The following is a 25,445-nucleotide window of genomic DNA, read 5'->3' on the forward strand; positions in this document are numbered from 1 at the left end:
CTTAGCACAAGAAAAAGATGATTGTTACATACTGAAAAGATAAGTGGACATTGGACTAAGTGAATGGTGGCAAATCTAAAAAATAAAAATAAAAAAAAATTGCTCCCAAGAGCCTATCGGCAGCTAGAAAATAATTGGACTGAATAGAATATATCAAAAAAAGTTCTTATTGCATACAGATATATATATATAAAAAAAAAAAAAAAAAAAAACACTAGGGCTGGGAAAATTAAAAAGATTAATTCCTCAATTAAACATAATTTTTTTTTTTGATCGATCAAAATTCTTTTGATCGGTACTCACCTCTCCGCCGGCTTCCGGGTCTTCAGGGAGATCCATCAGAGATCCAGTTCTGTCACGGACATCAACGTCACCAGACTCCTCCCCCCTTCCCCTAAGTGCCTCCGTCTGCTAACGAAGGGAAGGGGGGGGAGGAGTCCAGTGACATCGATGTCCGTGAAGACACCCGGCAGCCTGGACAGTGATGGTAAATATGGATGTGGTTGACTAGGGTCATTCAGTGAGCTAAGTGTAGGCAAATTTGATAACTTCCTTTTTTAACATTGCTGTAAACAAAAAAAAAAACACACAACAAAATGTAAACACTCTGGTATGTCTGCGTGACTGGCTAAAGTGATGCCTACTATAAAGTGACTGACAGTCAATATACTAGATACGTTTTATAATTAAAGTTAAACTAACTTTCTACATTTTTCTTAAAGTTTAATAAAAAAAATAATTACTTAGGTCAGTGCTACAGTTTGAATTTAAAACGTATTTGTGTGAACTGTGAAGTTAAGTCATGGATTGTGGAAACGAACTAGTGTTGGGCGATTGTATTACCACTGACTAATGCAGAGTTGCAATGCAATGAGATCAGCTAAAAGTAGTTGGATCTGTATGTGCGTTATAATTAATCTAAATTAGTCGATTAATCGATTAAAAAAAGAAAAATCAATTAATCAAAACACGAAAATTTTAATCAGTAACAGCCCTAAAAAACACACAAATTAAAAAACGAGATGAGCTCTGGTATGCATGGTATCCAAACATGAGATGTCAATGTTACAAATTCAAATAGCAAAAGATAGTTTAACACTAAATGCTATTGCTCAGAGAAGAGTCCCAATGCGTTTTGATCGTATATTGTTCTGATCTTCCTCAGGGGGATGAAGACATCTTCAAATTGAAATATCGTGCATGACCAGAGTCGATTAAAAACATATAGGCGGGTTACTTTCCAGGTGGTAATCTGTCCAAGTAGTATGGAACAGGACCACACTATCCCATGGAAAGTCACACAGACTATAATGTGAGGGAAAAGGAGCACAGACATACCCATAAGTGGCCTTAGATGGTAAATAACATTCGAATCACAGCTGACACTGATGGGAATTCTTTCAACAGTATATATGTATGTATATATCCCACTTGATTATATAATAAATTCAAATCCAATGTAGTTTGTCTCTACAAAACCTCTCTTTGCAGGGGCACATAGATATAGATAGTAACCAAGAGGGATAAGGGATTCATGCAAGGAGTACTGAAACCCCCCCACATATCCAGATAGGTGCAAGTATTATTGGCTAGCAGCCATTCCCATCATGCAAGTGATCACTCACTGCAAGGGATAAGGTGTGTCAGTGTAATTGGCATGTATGCTATTTTTTTATATTCTTATCAATGAGGGATAGAAAGTAATGTTTATAGTTTTTTCTTTTCTTTTTGACAACAAAAAAATGTGTAGAAGTGTTAAAACACTGCAAACAGATCTTAAAGTATACTTTTCCCCGGATTAATTGACATTGAGGGTATTTGGGCATTTAAAGTAGAAGTTCACACAAAAATTAAACCTCAGTTTTTTGGAACCCTTCCGCCCCCCACGTCACATTTGGCACCTTTCAGGGGGGAGTGAGGTGCAGATACCTGTCTAAGACAGGTATTTGCACCCACTTCTGGGCACAGACTCCTACGGGAGTCTACGCCTCTTCCCATTCCACACACGGGTCCCAGAGACAGCAGGGACCATTCGGATTATGCAGCGTGACTCACGCATGCGCAGTAGGGAACTGGGAAGTGAAGCAGCAAGGCCTCATTTCCTGATTCCCTTACCGAAGAGAACGGCAGCAGCATCCGAGGAGCAAGGGACGGTTCGGCCTCGGGTGCCGACATTGTTGGACCCTGGGACAGGCAAGTGTCCTTATTTTAATATTATAATACAGTATTTGTAGCTGCTGACTTAAAAAAAAAAAAAACATTTGTGGCGTCTAATTGTACTGTTAAGTTATTCATTCTCAAAAATCCCATCAAAGACTGTATAGTTGGGTTTCCATTGATGTGTCTACATTAGAAGGCTGGCAATGCTACCAAGATTCTGGTGCAATAGATAGTAATAGAAAAATAGCTGTGATTTTAAAATGTCTGCTGTTGATTCCTATAGCTAGACTGCAGAGAAATAAACAAGGTTTTTTTTTGGTTTTTTTTAAGTACTTTCACTTTAGTGTCAAAGTCCTGGGCACAGGTTCCACAAATATAGAATAGCACAGTTCTAAGTAAGAATGGTTAAACAGCTGAATAAACTAATAGAAAGCCTCACTTTCATAGTAAAGGTAGAAACAAAATGTAAGGGTTGACATGTTTGGTAGTATTTATTTACTTGATGCAACCCCTTCTTTTATACTTTAATAACAATTGGGTATTTTTTTGTCTGTGTGCGCACAAAAATTAATTTTAGTGTATTTTTTCCTAAAAATATAAGTCCTCGGTCTCATGTTGCCGTCTGGGATTTTGGATCCTGATCAACTACAGCCTGCCCCCTACTGTGCATGAGCAAAATGTACCGACTAGAGGAAACTGTCCCAAACCCATCTGAGAGGTGTGATATGTATCTTAGGAGGCTGCAGGAGGGGATGAGGCAAACTCAGTGCATAGTCATCCTCGCCTACTTAAAAAAAAAAAAAAAAAAAAAGGTAGTAGCAAGAAGGTAACAAAGCATATGGCAAGGGGTTTCTTTCTATTCTACCCCCAGTGTAACACTATCAAAATCAACCAGTTTTATGATTTCTAACAACAAAATGAATACAGGGGCTCCCGACTTACGAACAGGGCGCTGCGGGGACCCTCTGCCGCTCTGCGCAGACCATCTGCCTGCTGCACACGAGCGGCCAGACGGAGCCTCGGAAAATAACGGAAATGTCCGTAATTTGCCATGCATGTGCAGAATGGCATTCGACGGAACAACGGAAACGTCTGTAATTGTGGTTCTGCGCATGCGCGGCTGACTTATGAACATTTCCGGATTACAGACAGAAGGAAAGTCCCTAACGGGTTCGTAACCCAGGGACCCCCTGTAATACAAGAATATTTTGATGCGTGCAACTGAGCTAGCTGCTTTTATGGGGTAAGAATTTTTTTTTTTTTTATGGCTAAAATAAAGTCTCCTTTTAACCACTTAAGCCCCGGACCAATTGTCAACCTAAGGACCAGAGGTCTTTTTACAATTTCGCACTGCACTGCTTTAACTGGTAATTGCGCGGTCATGCAATGTTGTACCCAAATGAAATTTGCGTCCTTTTCTTCCCACAAACTTTCTTTTGATGGTATTTGATTGCCTCTGCGATATTTTTTTTTTACAATATAAAAAGGAAAAAGACTGAAAATTAAAAAAAAAAAAAAAAAAAGATATTTTCTACTTTTTGTTATAAGAAAAATCCAATAAACTAAATTTTAGTCATACATTTAGGCCAAAACATATTCAGCCACATGTCTTTAGTAAAAAAAAATGTCAATAAGCGTATATTTATTGGTTTGCGCAAAAGTTATAGCGTCTACAAACTAGAGTACATTTTCTGGAATTTACACAGCTTTTAATTTTTTTTTTGTCCCAAGTGATTAAATTATGACACAAAAAAAAAAAAAAAGGTTTACAAAAAGTTGTCACTAAATGATATATTGCTCACACATGCCATAGTTATATGTGGAATTGCACCCCAAAATATATTCTGCTGCTTCTCCTGAGTACGGAGATACCACATATGTGGGACTTTTTGGGAGTCTAGCCGCGTACGGCACTGCCTTCAGGATTTCTAAGGGTGCAAATTTTTGATTTCACTCCTCACTACCTATCACAGTTTCGAAGGCCATAAAATGCCGAAATAGCACAAACCCCCCCCAAATGACCCCATTTTGGAAATTAGACACCCCAAGCTATTTACTGAGAGGCATGTTGAGTCCATGGAATATTTTATATTTTGCCACAAGTTGCAGGAATATTAAAAAAAAAATTTTTTGCACAAAGTTGTCACTAAATGATATATTGCTCACACATGCTATGGGCATAAGTGAAATTACACCCCAAAATAAATTCTGCTGCTTCTCCCGAGTACAGGGATACCACATGTGGAGGACTTTTTGGGAGCCTAGCCGCGTACGGGACCCTGAAAACCAAGCACTGCCTTCCGGATTTAAATATAAAACGCTACCAAAAAAACTGTTAGCGATCGCAGGGATCAGGCCTGACTCTGCGAACGCTGCAGTTTTGTGTTTAGTGTTTTGTAAGTGACAGTGATCGATCGATACTGCACTTGGGTGGGCTGGGCGGAGGGGCAAAACGCAGGCGCTAGCAGGTATCTGGGCTGATCCCGCTAACAATGCGTTTTTTTGGAACCCTAAACTGCTGGGGACGCTAGTATAGATCTGATCAGATCTTGATCTGTTCAGATACTATACCACTACGGGAGGTGTATGCTTTGCGCGTGGGTGTTAGCGGTACTGGCACCAACCTATTGCTGCCTGGGGCGACGCAGAGCCAAAACCTAATTGATATCACCCGCCGGGTGATCAGGGGGTTAAACCTTTATTGGGTAATAAATGGTGGGTGCCCTGATGCTATAAAAAGCAAACTAACTAACCAGAGTCACTCGTAACACTTATACGTGATCACTGGTGAAAGGGTTAACTAGGGGCAATCAGGGGGTTAAAATCTTTATTAGGTAGTATATGGGGATCCCTGACGCTATACAAAAACCTGACGGGGAACCTAAATAACTAACTGGCTAACCAGCATCACTTATACGGTGATCGCTGGTGAAAGGGTTAACTCTAGGGGCAATCAGGGGGTTAAAAGCTTTATTAGGTAGTATATGGGGGTACCTAATGCTATAAAAACCTAGCAGTAAACATAAAAAATAACTAGCTACCTAGCGGCACCAGTGACACTAAAGCAGCAATCAGAAAAACGATTGCTTAGGGACACTGGCAAAAGGGGGTGAAAGGGTTAACTAGGGGCAATCAGGGGGTTAAACCTTTATTGGGGGGGGGTAGGTGGCTACCCTGGACCTAACACTAACTGCCCTGACAGTTTTTACTGTCACAACTGACACTAAATGCAGTGATCAGTAAATAAATGATCACTGCAATCAGTGACACTGTGACTAAGGGGGGGGGGGGATCAGGGGGTGATTTGTGCGCCTATGTGTACCTACATGTCAGTGTAGTGTGTGGTGCACTTACTATGTGTTCTCGCAGTCCGGTCAAAAAGACCGCCCGAGGAGAATGACATCACTTCCTCCCTGCCTGTGTTTTTATACTACACAGGCGGGGGAAGCTTCTCATTCGCCAGGAGCGATCGAGAGGGGATGAAACCAACGGCCATCCCCTCATCCAGGATCGCTCCTGAAGCGAAACGGACCGCCGCATCCAGCGGGAGGGGGTCCGATCGGACCCCCCACCCGCTGGAAGGCAAGCACGTGCTTGTGCCTGTCGGTGCCATTGTGCCAACGTACATTGCCATGCGGCGGTCCTTAAGTGGTTAAAGTCAGGAGGTGAAAATTGAAGCAAAAAACTGGAAGAATTTAAAAGCAAGTATGAACGAAATAGCACTTAAAGAAATTATGTAAGAATAATCTAGCAAACATATCGGAGAAATGATGTGTCACCAACTTACCTGTAAGAGTAAAGGGTTGGCTTTCAACTTTTCTTTGATGCTTTCAACAGAATATGAAAAACTAGAAAAGAAATATATATTTTATACAGTACAATCACTTAGGTCAACTTTTATTGTGGTCATGAGAAAGAACCAAAAGGAGAAATCCATATACTTCTAATTAAAAACAAAAGTCCTCTCATATAAGCTAATAAAGAGTCATGCCAGCTTATACTAAGCGATTTTCAAACAAGCTTGTGCCAACACTTTGATGGTATTTTAATAAGCATATTAAACTATAAGGAAACATTATACATAGCAAGGAATGAGTTAGATATAGGCTGCTGTAACACTGATGTGTTTTTTTACCTTGAGAACACGTATACCCAATGGGCTAAATTTTGAGTTGGATCTTCCCATTTTTATGATTGAGACCCCCCCCCCTCCTTTTGTAAAACCTTTATACCAAAAGGAAAAGAACAGTTGCTGTAATGGTTTATAAAGTGTGAACTGGAATTTGCCTTCAATTTGTTAGTGCATCTCAATCTGCTAATACATTTAACACTACCCTACCCCCCCAGACTGACAATGCTGCTGTCTGCTGTGCCTCCAGAGAGCATTCATCCAGAATTGTGTCTTGCTAAGACAGGAAGTGTGTTACTGGCCAGATCACCAGATGAAAAAAGAAGCCTAAAAGAAGACTAATGCAGCCATCCCATATAATGATTGGCAAGCTGCAATAGATTTTACTTTTGGTTTTGGGTTGAATACTGTTTTGAGCTGCATTCAAAACGAAGATGGTGTCTTACATGACCCTATGCAAAGAACACCTAAAAGATACAAATGCAATCCAGTTGCCAGCATGCACACAATCCTATAGATTTACACAATACCTGGCATCAGATTTGTCCATCTTGTTCAAAAAACATATTCTTGGTACAGAATGTTTGTCTGCTTGTCGCCACACGGTCAGGGTTTGAGCCTGCAAGTAAAAATGTTTGATATAAAGTGGTTGATTTACTAAAACTGGAGAGTGCAAAATCTGGTGCAGCAGTGCATGGTAGCCAGCTCCTAACTTCAGCTTGTTCAATTAAGCTTTGACAAAAAAAAAAAAAAAAAAAACCTGGAAGCTGACTGGTTTCTATGCAGAGCTGCACCCCAAAAAAAAAAAAAAAAATCAACCCCAAAATGTCTAAAGAAAATGCACTTTATGCAGCTTTGATGCCAATTCCTACTATCCAATCATGAATTAGCTAAAGTTTCCTTCCTTCATACAATTTTAAAGACAGCAGACATGTTTTATCAGGAAAATAGGCATAGCTATTCTTGAGCCTCAAAGCTGGAGTAAAAAGGTAAAGGGTATCCTAGCAAACCTGTATGTTTTAAATGCATACAATGTTATAGTGTTTTAAAGGCGATTTACACCTTTTTAACCATTTCATGTGGCATCCAAATTTAGGGTACAACATGAAACCTGGTTATATTCCGTGTACACACGACCGGACTTTGACAGCAAAGGTCCGACGGAATGAATCCGCCGGACAATTCGATCGTGTGTGGGCTTCATCGGACCTTTCCTGTTGAAAAAAATCAGACGGACTTTAGATTTCGAAGGTTTCAAATCTTTCTGATGGACTCGAGTCCGGTCGAAAAATCTGTTTGTCTGTATGCTAGTCCAACCTATGAAAACCGACTCTAGGGCAGCTATTGGCTACTAGCTATGAACTTCCTTATTCTAGTCCAGTCGTACATCATCACGTTCGAATCCGTTGGAATTTGATGAGATAGTGTGTGGCCAAGTCTGTTCGTTAGGAAAGTCTGTCGGAACTCCGCTGAAAAGTCAGTCGGGAAGATCGTCGGACCTAGTCTGCCGGAAAGTCCGGTCGTGTGCACACGGCATTAGGAGACCCGCAATCAGCAGACATTAGCTTGTTTGGTAGCAGGGTAGAAGACACAGCAATATCAGAAATATATATCTTTTAATACTATCAGTGAAATGAAGAGGATACACTGTATAAAATCATAACCAGTAGTTACTAATAATAATAATAATAATAATAATAATAATAATAATAAAACCCTGCACAAATAGACCAGAATACCCTTCGGTTACAAATGGCTTGTAGTACAAAGAGACCTCTTCAAGAAAATAAAGTGCTTGTTAAGCCACTACTATTAAAACCTCCCATCCCCTCTGTAACATAACAATAGCCCTGTGCCTGTGTTATACAAAAAAATACGTCGATCTGTACCTACATCAGAGAGGCTTCCGGCCATCATGTGACTCCTCGGCTGTCTCCTCTGCCCGGCTGAAAGCTCTAGTGGGCAGGGCCAAACACTCCCAGAGAGAGCTGAGGAGTCACGTGAGCGCCAGGAGCCGCTCTGATATAGGTGGAGATCGGCATATTTTTTTATATAACACAGTCACAGGGTCACTTATTGTTATGTTACAGAGGGCATGGGATCCTGTCTGCTCTGAAAGGGGGGGGGGGGGGGGAGGAGGAAGGAGGAACATATACTGACCACTGTGTCAGGGCTCAGCAGCCATGATAAGCTGTGGTCAGTTAACAGGGTGGAGGATATAGCCAGGCAGGATTCAGCCAGGTTTTGTAGGTGATAAAAGGGGCCAAATTACACAGAACCAGCACTGTGCTGTATAACATGCTTTAATGCAGAGGTGCCCAACCAGTGGCCCACGGAGCCCTGTGATGTGGCCCGCGACCTCCTGCTTTGGGATGGCAGGTTTGCAAGCCCAGAACACGGGTTGCCGATCTGCCATCCCAGAGCATCAGTGTTCTGAATGAAGCCAGTGGTAGATGAAGCAAGCGGTTGCGGAGGGAGCAGAGCCGCATATGCAATGCTTCCTGTATAGCGCCGGTCTTCTGTCAGAATCGAAATGATACCAAATGCACTCTACCTGGGACAGCAACAGCCGGTGATACCTGAATAGAAGACCGTTATTAAAAGGTACATTTATTGCTAAAAAGTATATATGGGCATATCTGTTCTGCAGTGGTTACTTGGCTGCTTTCAAACTGATCCACAGGTGCCCCTTTGGGTTACCTGCACTGAGTCGTAGACCTCTGTTATTACCTGCGGGTTTGGTGCGCTTTCACAAAGTGTGCTATACCTGCAGTATATGTGCAGTTAAACCAGGAAAGCCACAGGTCCACTGCGTTGCACCGGCAGTGCAGGTAAACTGCAGCACATCAGTGTGAAAGCAGCCTTAGGCCCCTTTCACATGATCGTTTCAACCCACATGGACACTCCGTTCATACGTGGAGCAGCAGATATAAACGGACATGTGTCCATTTGCACCCACCTACCTCCAACTGTCCCATTCCATCTGGTTAGAGCAGATGGGAGGGCCCACAGAGTAGAGTGGGCTGTGTCCGTGTCCACTCTGCATATACAGAGTGGACAAGGATCTGTCATCCGTCCGCTCACTTATTGTGGCCCGCAACCAGTTACCAGGTTGCTTAAGTGGCCCTCGCTCTTCAAAAGGTTGGGCCCACCTGCTTTAATGGAACAGGATCTGTTTTGTTTTTTTGTTTCTTTAGGTTAACACTTTAAGTGTACATGTAATGTTTTTTTTAATTCAGTGTGGCTCTGCATAGCTCTGCCCACACATCTGCATCATTCATTCATAGATCTGTTACCATGATCTATAAATGGAAGACTACAAGTTCAATCTGTCACTGTGGTGAGTCGAAGATATCAATGGAATAGAAAGAAGATGAGCTTGAGCTCCAATCCAAATAGCGAATACATATGTAACCCATCAGGTGCTAAAGGGGTGTGACCACATGTTAACACTAGAAATTCTGAATAAGATCTATGCACAAATGCTATACACATCCTTTCTTGCAAAGTTTGCATAAAAACATGGAATTTTTCACATACATTGCAATACATGTTCAAGCTGGCCAACTGCATCAAAGTAATCCCTCTCTGGCCAGTCCCTACTTTACAAAATATTTACTTGCTTGTAGCTTACTTCAATGAATATAGTGCTAATATGGTGCAAATAGACACAGCTGAAAGAGAGCTGCAGACTCAGGTCTGGTCACTGACCTGCACTTGGCAAAAAAATAAATAAATAAATAGATTACTGTATATACCCCATCAATAGCTAAAGGGGTGTGACCACATGTTAACACTCAAAATTTAGAACCAGTCACTGACTAGACCCGAGTAGCTAACTGTAGCTATTTTACCAGCTAAACGAGCTGTAAAATTTGTATAATGTGTGTGTACACTATATTTATTGCCAAAGGGTTTGTAATTCTGTCCAGTTAGCCTTACATTTTAGGTGAATGGCCTCAATTTGCACTAATGCAATTAAGGAACACAATTTTGCTCACCCCATGCTTGTAAAAGTGGAAGCAGGGATACTAGAAAATGGATGGCCACTATTTGCACTTGCGCATGCTGACTTACTGCCACACCTAGAGAATATGGAGGCCTCTGCAGCCTCAGGAAAGCCCTTCACCTGAGGCACCTTTCACGCTAGTGGGGCAGAACAGTGGTGTAGTGGTTAGCACCCTCACATAGCAGTAAAAAGGGTCGCTGGTTCGAATCCCAACCACGACACTACCTGCCTGGAGTTTGCATGTTCTCCCTGTGCCTGCGTGGGTTTCTTCCAGGTACTCTGGTTTCCTCCCACACTTCAAAGACATGCTGGTAGGTTAATTGGCTGATGAATGGGGACCTTGGATTGTGGGCTCCTTGAGGGTAGGAACTGATGTGAGTGTGCAATGTACAGGGATAGGGACAATTGTAGACAATCACCCAGGTTGAACTGGATTAACTGGTGTCTTCATTCAACCTTACTAACTATGTAGCTAGTGGACCGATTATCACACTTGTCTGTTTTTCAGGCGGACCCGATCGGATCACCTATTGTTCTCTATAGTGGTGGTGGATGTCAGTAGACCTGTTTCCGCTGACACCTGCCGAGCAGTCGTTCCAGTCTACTAAAAACAGACGTTTGGGGATAAATTCACCCTCCGTCCAGCAGAACTGATGACAATCAGATGAAAACGGACAGGCAGTCCATTTCCATCCAAACGCCTCAGAGAAGACTGGGCTGTGTACATGCCCGCTCTGCATAGCGGACACAGACCTGTCATTCACCTGATCAGCAGAGAGATCCCCACTGACCAGGTGGATCCACTTGGACAGATCCACTCCATCTGAAAGGGGCCTAAAATTCAATTACAGTCCCAGAGAATTCTCTTCTCCTTAAAAAACTTTAATCTCCAGCACCTCAAGACTTTAGACATTGTCTGTCTTTAAATTGGAGACTTTAGTCTAAAAGGTGAATTAATGAAACCAAACAATAAGGCTTACAATCAAACCCAAGGCCTGGTTCAAACCTACGTGGGTTGCAGTTTCCATATTCCAGGTGCATTTTTCAATGCATGTTTTTCATCTATTGAAGTCTATGGAACCCAAAAAAAGTCCCTGGCCCTTTCCATAAAATGCACAGATGTGAACGTGACCCATAGGAAACCACGTTAAATGGACTGTAGTGTGTTTTTGCAAAACTGAAGAAGAAAAAAAAAATGCATAGGTTTGAACCAGGCCTAAGTGAACAAGAAACAAAAAAAAAAAAAAAAAACACTTGCAAGCTTTCTACTGCTCCGACTAGAAACAAGGAGGGTAAGGAGAAGCCCTTTCTCTTTTGTGCCCTACTTGCCCTAATCGCTATGGGGATTCATGTAATAATCTAGACTGTCATGAAGAAGTTAGGGGATATGAAAAATTGCAAGTTGCAGGCCCTTTCTGCTCAAAACAGACACAAATGGCACCTTTTCTCTAAGATGTATGTCAAGTTTAAGTCAGTGAATTCCATCACTTCTGTTACCTCTACACCAGCTGAAGCATCAAACACAGCAACAGCTCCATCCAGCACTCTCAGCGAACGTTCCACTTCTACAGTGAAATCCACATGGCCTGCAAGAAGTCAAAGCAAATATTTAGCCAAGGGAGATAAAAAGTGCTTAAAAGAAAAAGTTCACCTTTTGGTAAAAAAAGCAAACAAAAAACAAAAACGAAAAAACATTTTTGCAGGAAAAACAAATTAGCATTTATTTATTTTTCCCTAAGGAGCCTGCAGAGCATTGCATCCATGATTAGTGGATCAGGGGTGCAATGCCAGACTCCGGCAGACAAGCCCTGCAGCTTTCAGCCCATAGCTCCAGACTGTTTACAAGTTCCAGGGTTTGTGAATGAACTACGAGGCCGCTAATCAGCGATCCCACAGTGCATTTAGAACTGCAAGCCATAATGGCTGATGGTAGTTGCAGTTCATGCATTCACAGGAAACAGGGAATGAATGATGTGGCCATGTGGACGGGGCCACACACGGCCATGTTATTTTTAAATACTGACAGCCAGCACGGGGAGAAGATCCCCCACTTACTGTCAAATGGAGAGGGGGAGAGGCTGCAGCTGCTGGAACTTGTTACATATTCCACACTAAACACAGATGTAACATGTTCCAAAAGGTGAAGTTATCCTTTAGAGAAAACCTATACTGAGAGAAGCAAGTAGGCTTCTGCAACTGATCCCTCCTTTTAGGAATGTTAAATCATGCTGATCCAGTTGTTTCAGTACTTTAGTAAGTCACCAACTCTTTATAAATATGCAGAATATAAATAGGAGTTTTGAGTTTCATAACTCAAGAAGTAGTAAAGCCAGAGATAGCATAGCAACTTGCATTTTCAAAAAAGAGGGTCTGCACTGACAGTCACTATATTTCTCGTTTGACAGGCTTCTTCTGTTTTCTTATCTGAATAATCCATAAATGTAAAGTGTTTATTACCCCAGCATTTCCAAATACTAACACGTGTCTGCTGTACCATGTACTTGTATGAAAAAGTATCATGTTCTCTTTGTATTGCTTCCTTTGTGTGAAATCCCTAGTATTCCTGACAGTTCCTCTGCTTTCCTATTAAAAACTGACCACACTAAACAGGACAGCACAGCGTGGTCAGTTCTCTAGCTATGCTGGGAACTCGGCATGCTCTCCTTCAATGATCAGACTTGTCCTGCACAGCCTTTTACTGGCAAGATCAGTGTGCTGCTGCTTCTACTCCCCCCAGCTCTTATGCAGTTAACAACAGACGGAATGTGATAAAAAAATAAAATTAAAATAAAGTATTTGTATATATTTTTTTTAATCTATACACAAATGTTTTGTCTTTCATTTCCATTTTAAACTGAGTGGCTAGCTTTACAAGGTGATCCTTTACAACCACTTTAATCATTATACAATATTTAAAATGTGATACTACATTTCCGCTAAATGCATAACACTATTTCAAGTAGGCATACATAGTCTTGTTTTCTTTCAGAGTAACAGACAGCACAATCATGCTTGCCTTACGGTTCATACTACATCCATTGAACAACTTTGCTCAATGCAATGATAGGCTGAAATCCATTGTTTCCAATAGATCCAGTTAACACCGATGTGTTGTGCAGGTGCGCACTTAGTGAAAATGGAACATGTTGAATTTAAAATGCAACACAATGTGCTGGAATACAATGTGTTTATCCTTTTTCTCTTTTTCCTTCCCTTGTCTTTCTTCTCCTTCACTCCCCCCTTCCTTTTCCCCTTCTCTTCCTCTCCTTACCCTCCCCCCTTTCTCTCTTCTCTTCCGTCTCTCACCTCCCCCCCTTATTTTCCTTTCCCCCTACTTTTCTTCTTTTCCTTTTCTTTCCCCCTTCCCACTACTTTTCCCCTGCTCCTCGCTTCATATAGGCCCACGCTTACATGCATTATTATATCCATCTTTCACTTTAGCGATACTACTCATCCATTTGTGTATATGTCTCCCACATCCGCCATAAGGAAACATTAGCCGTGCTTCAATCCCCTGTGTAAAGATTGCGACATTGTATATATCATTCTGTGTTTGTTTTCCTTGATTACTATATACATTCTATTAATCCCTTTCAGATATTATCCTCCTGATGAAGCAGTGGATTTCTGCAAAACATGTTGCGGAATACATGGTTGTGAAGACCCACTATACCTCTGTTCTCCCTATTGGAGTACACCAAGTATTAGTGACACACATGTATTGTTAAATTGTATTCTAAAACACTAGCATGAAGTCTGTTTAGTATGTATTCTCCTGTATTGGGATATCCTACTTTTACTCTTTTTGTACAAATAAAAATAAACATTTTTATATAATCCTTTTGTATAATTTGTCCAGCGTAATTTGGCTCTGACTGTGTAAAACAAAACAAAACAAAACATACAATGCAACACGACGTAGTGAAAAAAAAACATGCCAGCACTTGCCAACTCAAGCATCAACATGCTAAACACAATGCACACATCATGAATCCTGGAGATTACCTGGAGTGTCAATCAAATTGATCCTGTGTTCATTCCAGTCAAACGTGACAGCCGCTGATTGAATTGTGATCCCACGCTCTCTCTCCTGTGCCATATAGTCTGTCACCGTATCGCCATCATCAACATCTACAACAACAACACAGCCCAATGAATAAACCTGAATGCCAACGTTCAACAAAACTACTAAATAAGCATTTGTAAAAAAAATTATATTGATGTAAAATAAGACAGAATGAATTTGAAGCCAAAATTATATTTATATAAATTATGTGAAAGAAAGGCAGGACTTTAAAGGACCATGAACACTCAGAGCAAAATATTTAGTAAAAAGTAAAATTTTTATTCATTAACATCATATCATAAAACACTTAGTGACATTGAAATACACATGAAGTTGCAACATAAAAAAAAAAAAAAAAAAAAAAAAAAAGGAAGAAGCCCAAACCAGCTGCCAACTAGACAGAATCAAAAGCGTTTTGACATGTGAAGTGAGGGTCTTCTTCAGGGAAAAAAGGAGAGGGCTAAAAGGCTTCAATAAAAATAACAAACAAGTTGATCCAAAATATAACAATTATATATATATATACACACACACACACACACACACACACACACACACACACACACACACGTAATGTCATACAAGTACATACAACAGTTTAATCGTTTATAGATCCATATAAATTATGTTATTATCAAAAACTGACCTCATGTATTTAATGCTATATGCACTGGAGATCAATTGCTCAAGGTAAGAAGAGGAAGATGGAGATGTCCACATAAAGAAACAGCAAGATGTTGGGTCATGTGCAAATTTCCTCCCGTGCACTACCAAAGTACCGCCCAGAAAGAAGGATGGAGATCCGCAATGAAAGACAAGAGGGGGACACAAGGGTCAACCAGACAATGCAGATCGCATTGACTCAACAACAGAGAGGATGGCCAGAAACTACTCCTTAGTGACCAATGTGGTATCTGTGGACACACTATACACCTGTTCGAAAAAATATATATAAAAAGGATTTTAGGACTGATCAGAGTAACAAGCCAGTAAGTAACCTACTTATTAGTGTTTTTAGGATCACTTCTGATCACAAAATATCCCCAAAAAAAAATGATACGATGTAGTCAACCCCAGAGGGAAATTTTGTCCACAGGTTTTACAGGTGGAAAAAAAGTCATAAGCCTTAGATGGCAAGACAAAAAAAAACAAGGCAAAAAAGGAAACAATATTCTTGTATTTGATAATATAGGGGAATGAGGATAAACCTAGGTTGAAAAAAAATAAAATAAAATGCTTGAATAAAAAATAAATAAAAAAGGTTTAGATTGGAGTGTGTGAATAAAATATGAAACACACATCAAGAAGTTAAGCAAAGAACTTCCCCCAAACAAACGGCACTGTCTGCCACCTATGTGGACATGTTGCCTCCAGAGCGCTGCCATAGAGACCGGCCGGGGCCGTTCACATGCCAGCACCAACGCCTCCAAACAGAGCCAATCGAAGGGCAATTTCCGTGGCGTTGTCCGACTGGATTCTGACCGGACGCCCCTGCAGCCTCTGTGACTATGTGGAGAGGCACTGATGATCGCCCAAAGTTCCAGCAGGATTCTTCCTGGGTCCAGCGACCCTGGGCTGATTATACGCCCCAAACTCCCCCCCCAACCGGCCAGGCTGGCGTCTGTTGTGATCATCGTCCAATGAAGAAGGAGTGACTTTCCAGCTCGAAGGGCCCACGACCTCAGCCACCAGAGCAGGGAATTCCCGACTAGCTGGCTCACCCGAAACTGACAATCCAGGGACAACGGAGCTTTGTCCCATTTGGACAGGATCTCCTTTTGCAAGACTCAAGTGTGCAACTGAGCATATACTACTGCCACAAAAGTGGCTACCATGAGACCCAGGACTCGCATGCAAAAATACGCAGTGACGACCTGCGGGACACCAACAACTTGACCGCAGCTTGAAGAGTCTGCAGCTTGTCCTAAGGGAGAAAGACTCTCGCCTCTGAGGAGTCCAGAAGCAGGCCCAGGTACTCCAGGCATTGAGTCGGCACCAACACAGACTTCTGTAGGTTCAGTACCCAACCAAACTCCCGAAGATTTGCATAGCGATTGCTACATCATCCCTTAATTCCTAGGCGGAAGCTACTCTCAGGAGGTCGTCCAGGTAACCCACGATTGAGATCCCTCGCTTCCTTAGCAAAGCCAAAATTGGGGCTAGTACCTTGGTGAAGACCCTCAGTGCCGACGCCAGGCCAAAAGGGAGAGCTACAAATTGGTTGTGCTCATCCCCGTAAAATTGCAGAAATCTCTGATGCTTGATGCATATGGGGACATGCAAGTATGTGTCCTTGATGTGCAGGGACGCCAGAAAATGCCCGATGGAGTGAGGCGACCACTGAGCGAACTGAACCTTTGTACCTACACAAAGCTGTTGAGGGCCTTGAGGTCCAGGACCGGACGGGACTACAAACAGATTGGAGTAGAATCCCTGAAACCTTTCCGGCATCGGTACAGGTACTATCACCCCGCGCAGCAGCAGGTCCTGTCCTGCCCTGAACAGGGCTTCCCGACGAGCCGGAAGAAGTTGGAGGGAAAAAAAATCTGTTTGGCAGCCAAGAAAGAAATTCTATCTTGTATCCTGATGAAACCAGTTCGCAGACCCACTGGTCGGAAAGTAGGGAGGTCCAACCAGGCTGCAAACTCCCAAAGGCTAACCCCCACCCGAGAGAGTCGGGCGGGGGCAAACCTTCATGCGGTAACAGATTTGCTTGCAGGCTTGCAAAACCAGGGACGCTTTTGTCACTCAGCAGGCACCTTGTCGGACTGGGAGCGCTTACCTGCCACTTCTGAGCAGAAAAGGAGGGCCCTTACCTACGGTGTGGCTCCTTACCTTTTCTGGACTGTGGGAGCAACGTACTGTTACCCCCCAATAACAGGGGCATTTTTTACTTCCCTTGCACCCTCACGCCGCTTCCACCCTGGCAACAAAGGCCTCCAGGCCCGCCGACAGAGCGTCCATAGGCACCGCAGGTACAGGGGAACCAGTTGCAAAAAACAGGGGTGTCTGGGGAAGAAGCGCCAGCTTCCAACACCATGCTGACCCACATTTGCCTGTGACCACTTAGGAACCTAATGCAAGTCACACAAAATGTCCACCCTCCTAGCTGCCACAGACTGAGGGGCCCCCCCGCAGGACTCACCACCCTGACTCAGGTACTGCGCTGTGCTGCTGCTGTCTGCTCTCCCGTGTCATCCACGAGGTGTCTGTGTGAAAGGTGTGCTGTTCTAGAAGGAAACAAGCACTCAGCATAGAGGCAAAACTACCTGAGGCTACTAAAAAATGCCTCGGCAAAAAAGTCTGAGGGCGCAGAGAAAATGGCTGCCAAACTTCCAGAAAATGGCTGAAAGGCAAAAAACGGTCTGTGGCTACAAGAAAAATGGCCACGGCCCCAGAAAAATGGCTGTGGAGCGCTCGGCGGCCTCCTCACATGTCAAAAACAGCACAAACACCCCACTGTGGCCCAGAAACAGGGAAGAGGACGAGCGGACACCCCCCCCCCGCCCCCCCCCCCCAACACCCAGCGCAGCTCCCTGCCAGGACCCAGAGCCCCCCCGGCCAAGTACGTGCACCGCACCCCCATGTGCCCAGTCACACAGCGGCCCATAGCATGGGGAGGAGGGATGGGACAGAAAGAGAAGAAAAGTGAGAGCGAGAGACCCCCTATTCGACCTCCCAGGGAATGCCCAGCTGCTTCATCCTGCCGAGACAAGTGGAACCATACTTACCCCTCCTGCAGGGACTGCTGGATGCATTCCACAGACAGACCCATCACCCGAGCAGTACGGGGTGGCTGTCGGCCACAGCACATTGTGACAGACAGCAATAACCCAGTCATATGTGTGCCCCAGAGCATACATCGCCTATATATAGCTCATTCTCATTAGGGAGAAAATAAAACTGAGCTGCTGGATGCAGTGTGAGGGGTTATAGCCAGTAGGATCATTCCCTGGGCGGTACTGTGCAAGTGTTGCCATTTTTAACACTTTCTGCCTAGTCCTCTCCTAAAGGGGCGATATAACCCTAAGGTCAAGATGAAGATGCCGTGGCTGTCAACGAACGAAAGAGAAAAGATGTTTCCTTTTTTCTTAGCACAACTTTCCACATCTTTTATCTTTCACAGTTTGGTTCATGTGCGGCTCTACAGCTGCGCTGCCAGCTACTTCCCAGCTTGTGCACCCAAGCCGTACGGACGGATCCTCCTTCAGGGGGTGGTGACAGCGGCGTTGGTTTGGGTTGGGACGCAGGGCTTCCTGCGTCCCTATGCCCTATTTGGCGCCAGTGGGAGGGAGGCTTAGCCACTGTGTCATGTGTCCGCCCTCGGCAGGGTTTCCATGGCAGCGACTTTGTTGTCCTCTGATCGGCTCCGTTCGGAGGTGCTAGCATGTGAGCGGCCTCGGCCGGTCTCTATGGCAGTGCCTCCTGATGCATCCTGGCCACGCCTGTGGGGAGTTACTAGGCTTTACATCCCAACACACGTTCTTACTAGTATGTGGGCAGGATGGTGCCAAACGCCACCCGTCCTTTTTCATTTGAGCCCTATTTAACAGCAACTATCCTCAGTTTGCTTTGATGCACTCTGGAGGCAACATGTCCACATAGGTGGCAGACAGTGTGGTTTGTTTGGGGGGGTTCTTTGCTTAACTTATTCTAAGCCTTCTATTATTTCTATTTTTTTCAACCTTCATCCCCATTATCATCAAATACAGGTATATTGTTGCCTTTTTGTCTTTTTTTTTTGTCTTACCCTCTATGGCCTATAACCTTTTTCCAACTGTGAAACCTGTGGACAAAATTTCCCTCTGGGGTTGACTGCACCGTATATTTTTTTGGGCTCTTTTGTGAACAGAAGTGATCCTAAAAACAACACTAATAGGTAGATCACTTACTGTACTGCATGGTCTCCATCTCTCTTTTGGGATAATAAATAACAATAATATTAATTATCAACTTCTTTTTGACTTATCGCTCTGATCAGTCATTAAATCCTTTTTATATTTTATTTTTTTGAACAGGTGTATAGTGTGGCCACAGATCTGTCTGGTTCTCCCACGTGTCCCCCGGATAGACCTCCTCTCACTAGGCCTAGCAGCCGGTAAGGTGTTAAGTAAAGCATAGTCTCTGCCACAGACTTGGATGTAGAATACTTGAGAAAAGAGAAAGTCTCTGCCACAGACTTGGATGTAACTGAGGGACATAGACAAATTTAAAGAGCTATCATACGGTACCAGTATCTCTCAGCCGGTCTGGTGATACCGTATGAGTGTAGATCCATGAAGTGTCCTTCAACTGAGCCTCCAGGCTCCTTCAGAGAGGACTTGCGCACAGCCTTCTCCTGACCAGTCCTTCCCTGGATGCTTCTCCAGTTGCTTGGCCTCTCCTTACCTGAGACAGCACCAGACCACCCTTGAATCACCAGGCCCGATATACATTCAGGCCTGTCCCTGCAGTTGCTTCGCCTCGGGCTATCCAGCCCGGAGACTTGGAAATGCATGGAACCGCACCGCAGGCCAGGGAGGGCCATGGAGGCTGGTCAGGAGGACCAGAAAGAAACACCGACAGAAAATATCTTCTGAAGCAGAACCCCGAAGCACGTGATGTCAGCACCTTAAATACCACCTCCCAGAATGCACAGCAGGAGAACACTCCCACTGGGCTGGTTTCCCACAGAAACATGGCATTCAATACACCCAGCTAGACTGCATTGTCACACTTGCCGACGGTGACAGCTACACCTGCGGTCTAGGAGAACCCAGTGCAACCCAGCTAGACTGGTACTGAAACCATACATTTAGTAAAATTAGCCCCAAAACTGTGGTTTCAGGAGAAATAACTTTCAAAAACATAAAGCGCATGCTCGTCAGGAGCAAGCGCTACATGATATTTTAAGTATCAACAATTTATAGCATCGGACTAAATTTCTCTCACCTCCCAGTGCCCGGATGTATCCAGAATAATACAACATTCTCTCAGTGGTTGTGGTTTTTCCGGCATCAATATGAGCCATAATTCCAATGTTTCTGATTCTATAAATGAAATGATTCAAAATATAAAGTGCACCTGTCATCCCTGAACAATAAACATTTTATGATATGAAATCATTTTTTTTTTTTTTTTTTTTTAAAAAGGTATAATTCAAAATCAACCTTTGACAAGTTTTTTATTATACATACATTCAAATTGTATTAAGCTAGTCTGGGGCAGTTTTGAAGAACGATGACCATATGGATACAATAGAGCAAGCAAACAATTTTCCCATACACTGAAAATGCATTCTAGAAGAACCTGATGCATTACATTATCAGATAAATGTCGCTCTGGACTTCGTACACGTTTGCTTTGATCATAAATCATACTCAATATTTTTATTTATTTAACACCAATCCCTACACTGGCTCCCAATCACCCAGCGAATTAAATTCAAAATACTAACCACAACATACAAAGCCATTTACAACTCTACCCCGAGCTACATCACCAATCTTGTCTCCAAATATCACCCAAATCGCCCCCTCCGCTCTTTTCAAGGCCTCCTACTCCCATGTTCATCTCCAGGATTTCTCCAGAGCCTCTCCCATCCTCTGGAACTTACTACCTCCACTGGTCCGGCTATCCCCTGCTCTTGCTACCTTCAGGCGATCCCTGAAAACTCATCTCTTCAGGGAAGCCTATCATGTCTCCAACTAATCTCCTACCACTTCTCAGCTCATTCTCCACAGTTATAACCTTTTGGACCCCATGCCCCACCCTATTAAATTGTAAGCTCTTCTGAGCAGGGCCCTCTTAATCCTCTTGTATTTTATTGTATTGTAACTGTATTGTCTCCTTTTATATTGTAAAGTGCTGCGTAAATTGCTGGCGCTCTATAAATCCTGATTAAAAATAATAATAACACCACCACCAACATATTCTAACTAACAAGGTCCAGTGTTTCTAGTCTATGTCTATCCAATCATTCTTCTCATATTTTAAAACGATGAATACATATTGATTATTCTACTCTAGGGAGCATAGTTAGGGTGATTTACACATTCCTGTTTTGAAACAGAGTCCAGGGAATTCCAATGTCAGAGAATAAATCTGCATGTCTAAAATAAGGCTCTCATTAAATAGTGCTTAATTTATCTAGTAATAGGTTTTCCAGATATTCTAACACATTTTATCTTAGGGATATTCTATCAAGAGTTTATTCCAACATCGGACAAGTTTTGTATACCACCACAACATGTGTAGCAGATATCTATGGTTTCTTGCACGTGGGTGCCAAAGCTTGTGCAAAGTATATATCTGGTATTTCTTTCACCATCGTGAAAAGCCCAGGTGCTGTATACAGTTGCCCATAGACATGAATGGGGGCTCATGTAAACATTTGTATAACTCAAGGTGAAAGGGCGGTGGGGGAGCAGAGTAAATAGGCTGAAAAATTAAGAAATCAACAGTGTCCCCCTAGTCCCGGTAACAGGCACATTTTCAACAAGTACAGAATGTACCTATTGATTTTGGGGTGCACATTTTGTTTGTATTGGTATGACACAAAAAAAAAAAATATTAAAAAATGGAGAAACAAAAAGCCAAATCTGGCACATTCCACGCAAAACTCCAAAAATGAACTGGACAAAATTATTGCCATTCTCAATTTACTCTTTGGTAGCACCCCCTTTTAGAAAAAAAATAAGTGAAATCGATTGCTTCCTGTAACCACCAATGAGTTTCTTACACCTCTGTACTGGAATTTTGGACCACTCTTCCTTTGCCAACTGCTCCAGGTCTCTCAGATTAGAAAGGTTGCTTTTCCCAACTGCTGTTTTGAGATCTCCTCACAGGTACTCTAAGGAATTTAGATCTGGACTCATTGATGGCCAATTCAGTACTCTCTAGTGCTTTGTCTTAAACCATTTCCGGGTGCTTTTTGACGTGTGCATTGGGTCATTGTCCTGCTGTAAAACCCATGACCTCTTGCAGAGATCCAACTTTCTGAAACTGGGCCCTACATTGCACCCCAGAATTCTTTGGTAGTCTTCATAATGTCATGCACATGTCAAGACATCCAGTGCCTGCAGCAGCAAAGCAACCCCAAACATCAGTGAACCTACACCATGTTTAAAGCGGAGTTCCAGGCTTTTTATGTTTAATAAAAGTCAACATCTACAAAAAGTGTAGTTGCTGACTTTTAATAAACAGACATTTACCTGTTCCACGGTCCAGCGATGCAGCCGAATGGAGGGTCGCTCCTCTCCCCCCCCCCCCCCACTCTCCGCTGGCGCCTCCATTGCCACTCTGGGCACCCGGCCGTGACAGCTTTTGGCTTCACGGCCGGGCACGCACAGCGCTCCCGGAGTGGACAGGCGATCTCCTGGGACCTGTCACGTATCCCAGGAGAACACCTGGAGGGGGCAGCCTAAGGTGAAAGGAGGAGTCGCCTTGGCAGTCCTGGGCAGAAGGAGGAAGTGGGACAGGAAGTCCCCCTCCTAACGAAGCTCCCACTCCCCCCCCCCCCCAAAAAAAAGATAACATGCCAAATGTGGCATGTAAGGGGGCGAGGACTTTTTTTGGGTGGGACTCCGCTTTAACTGCATGAACTGTATTCTTTACTTTAAAGGCCTCATTTCTTTTTCTGAAAACAGCAGAATGATTTGGTTTTACCAAAAAGCTGTCATATTGTTTAGTCTGTTCACAGCACATTCTTCCAAAAAAGATTTTGGCTTCCTCAGGTAAGTTTAAGAAAACTCCAATCTGGCTCATTTTATGTTTCTGTGTCAGCAGTGGGTACCTCCTGGGTCTCCCACCATAGCGTCCCTTTTCATTCAGATGGCAACATATAGTACAAGTTGACACAGTTGTACAATATGCCTGGAGGTCAGCTTGAATTTGTCTGGAAGTTGATTGCGGTTCATTTTTTTCTCTTTCGTCCACATCCAGGGAGATTGGCTACAGTACCATGGGTTGTAAATTTCTTGACAATGATGCGCACAGTGGACACAGGAACATTAAGATCTCTGAAGATGGACTTGAAACCTCAAAATTATCTATGGTTTTCCACAATGTTTGCATTCAAATCCTCCTACAATTCTTTGCTGCTCTTTCTTCTCCATGCTATTTCTTACAACTTTAAGAAGGTACCAATAATTTTGTACCGTCCATTTTTGGAGTTTTGCGTGGAATGTGTCAGATTTGGCTTTTTTGTTTCTCCACTTTTTTGTGTCATACAAATACAAAACAAGGAAATAAATATGAGAATGCCTAAACATTTGTAATTGCATCAATTTTCAGGTGCATTATCTGACAGAAATGCAGGGGTGACAAAATTGTAGGCCATGACTGTATATATCACAGTTTTTTAATTTAGACATGCTTTTTTAGTTATATTCTATTACTTTAATATATCTGTATTTTTTTTTTTTTTACAGCAATGGGAACACAACTGCATATTTTATAATCTCTCTATGTTATTACCAGTAGTGCATACAGGTATATGTAAAACATTTTAGAATAGTTTTGTAAAGACAAAATAATGCATACTATTCTCATATAATACCCAAATAAGACTCACTTGGATGTTGGAGGACTGATGATGCTCCGTAAAGACTTGATGTCACCTGAAAAACATTATCTTATAACAAATATTCCAATCTATTACATTCCCAATAAGGATAAAACAAGGAAAATCACCTATATTAATCATTTATAGCAGGGGTCGTCAACCCCCAGGCCACCTTTCTGCAGCTGGGCCGCAGGTGCAGGAAGCCAGCATGAGACACGTGGGTGGGTGGCATGAAAGAGCCAGGTGGCCGGCATAAGAGAGCCAGACAGGCGGCATGAGACAGCCATGCGGCCGACATATGAGAACTGGGCGGCTGGAAGAAGCAAGCGGGTGGGCAAGCACAGATGACATCATCTCTCTCCGTCCCCCCGCATCACCACTCTTACGCCCTCACAGTCTGTGTTCAGTCAGCCTCAGTCTCGGAGGTGCAGTGGAGGGCAGAGAGATAACATCTCTCACTACCCGCCCTGCATCGCTGCTTTTCTGCCTTCATTCAGAACCCACCATTGCACAGAGGCCTGCCTCTGCACTAAATAGACCGGTGCTGCCACCAATGCAGTAGTGGCAGACAGCAAGGCAAGTGGCATTCCCCATCTGGTGACAGGCAATGCGGCAGGTGGCGAGGCAAGTGACATTCCACATCTTGTGGCAGGCAGCGTGGCAAGTGACTTTTCACATCTGGTGACAGGCAACGTGGCAAGTGGCGTGCCAAGTGACATTCTGCATCTGTTGGCAGGCGACAGTGGAAAATTACACGCTCTGGGCTCCCACTGATTCTGCATTATGGCGAGTTGAACAATTTAAATTTATTACTACAATGTAATAATATAAATAATGCGCTTCAATCACCCTGACACCATATCAAGCCTGGTGCCTGTGATGATTGAAGCGCTAACACCAGCCATAGCCCACGTAAATTCTTTTACCCTCTGCGTGACCCCCAGTCCGTGGCACAATTTTCTTCCATGCAGCTAGTCCACGGTGCCAAAAAAGTTGGGGACTGCTGATTTATAGGACTTCTTTATTAAAAGGAAACCTGTAGCAGCTGCCATGCTGACTGATTCACTTTAACAGTCACTGACCTAGAACAAATATTCACATCAGGACTTCTACCTTTTCTCCAGCATTCCATACTTGTATACTTGTACTAGATGAGTGACTCAAAGTATTGAAATAAGAGGGTCAGGATAGTGGTCAGACAACTTTTATTTTGAAGTCAGCCAGTGAACCTTTTAGAACCTGAGCAATTCAAAATGGATCAGCTTGTTAGAAAAAAATAAAAATAAAATAAAAATAAAAAAGTAGGAAGATTCATATGAATAAATTACTGGTGGTGTAATCCAGCTGTTAATTATAAGCACAAGTCATAATAGTAAAATGATACCTGTTGGCATGCTGTAGTTTCCGACACTGAGAGTTCTTCCTCGTCCATGAAGGATGAGTTGTCTTTTGCAGCACCATATACACTGTGCAGGAGACAAGAAGAGTCACAAACCATTCTATATAATTTCATACACATTGCACTGCAAGGGAAATC

At 43.0% G+C, this 25,445-nt stretch overlaps 1 protein-coding gene across 5 annotated transcripts in view; it reads right to left on the reverse strand.

The window, feature by feature from the left end:
* GFM2 (GTP dependent ribosome recycling factor mitochondrial 2) overlaps nt 1-25,445 on the reverse strand; it is a 62,793-nt gene that overhangs the window by 23,599 nt on the left and 13,749 nt on the right. For 2 of the 5 annotated variants that reach the window (XM_077462528.1, XM_077462529.1), the window contains exons 3-9: nt 25,293-25,374; nt 23,918-23,963; nt 20,296-20,393; nt 14,304-14,429; nt 11,796-11,884; nt 6,820-6,908; nt 5,948-6,008 (exon numbers count right to left, since the gene is read on the reverse strand). In XM_077462528.1, coding sequence (XP_077318654.1) covers nt 5,948-6,008; nt 6,820-6,908; nt 11,796-11,884; nt 14,304-14,429; nt 20,296-20,393; nt 23,918-23,963; nt 25,293-25,374 — 591 coding nt within the window. Of the gene's footprint in view, nt 1-5,947; nt 6,009-6,819; nt 6,909-11,795; nt 11,885-14,303; nt 14,430-15,010; nt 15,153-20,295; nt 20,394-23,917; nt 23,964-25,292; nt 25,375-25,445 lie in introns of those variants that run through there. The other 3 variants (XM_077462530.1, XM_077462531.1, XM_077462532.1) reach the window with 2 other exon arrangements.

The sequence above is a fragment of the Lithobates pipiens genome, unplaced genomic scaffold, assembly GCF_037356315.1.
Source record: "Lithobates pipiens isolate NorthernLeopardFrog02 unplaced genomic scaffold, aLitPip1_a1.2 Scaffold_3, whole genome shotgun sequence".
Taxonomy (NCBI): Eukaryota; Metazoa; Chordata; class Amphibia; order Anura; family Ranidae; genus Lithobates; species Lithobates pipiens.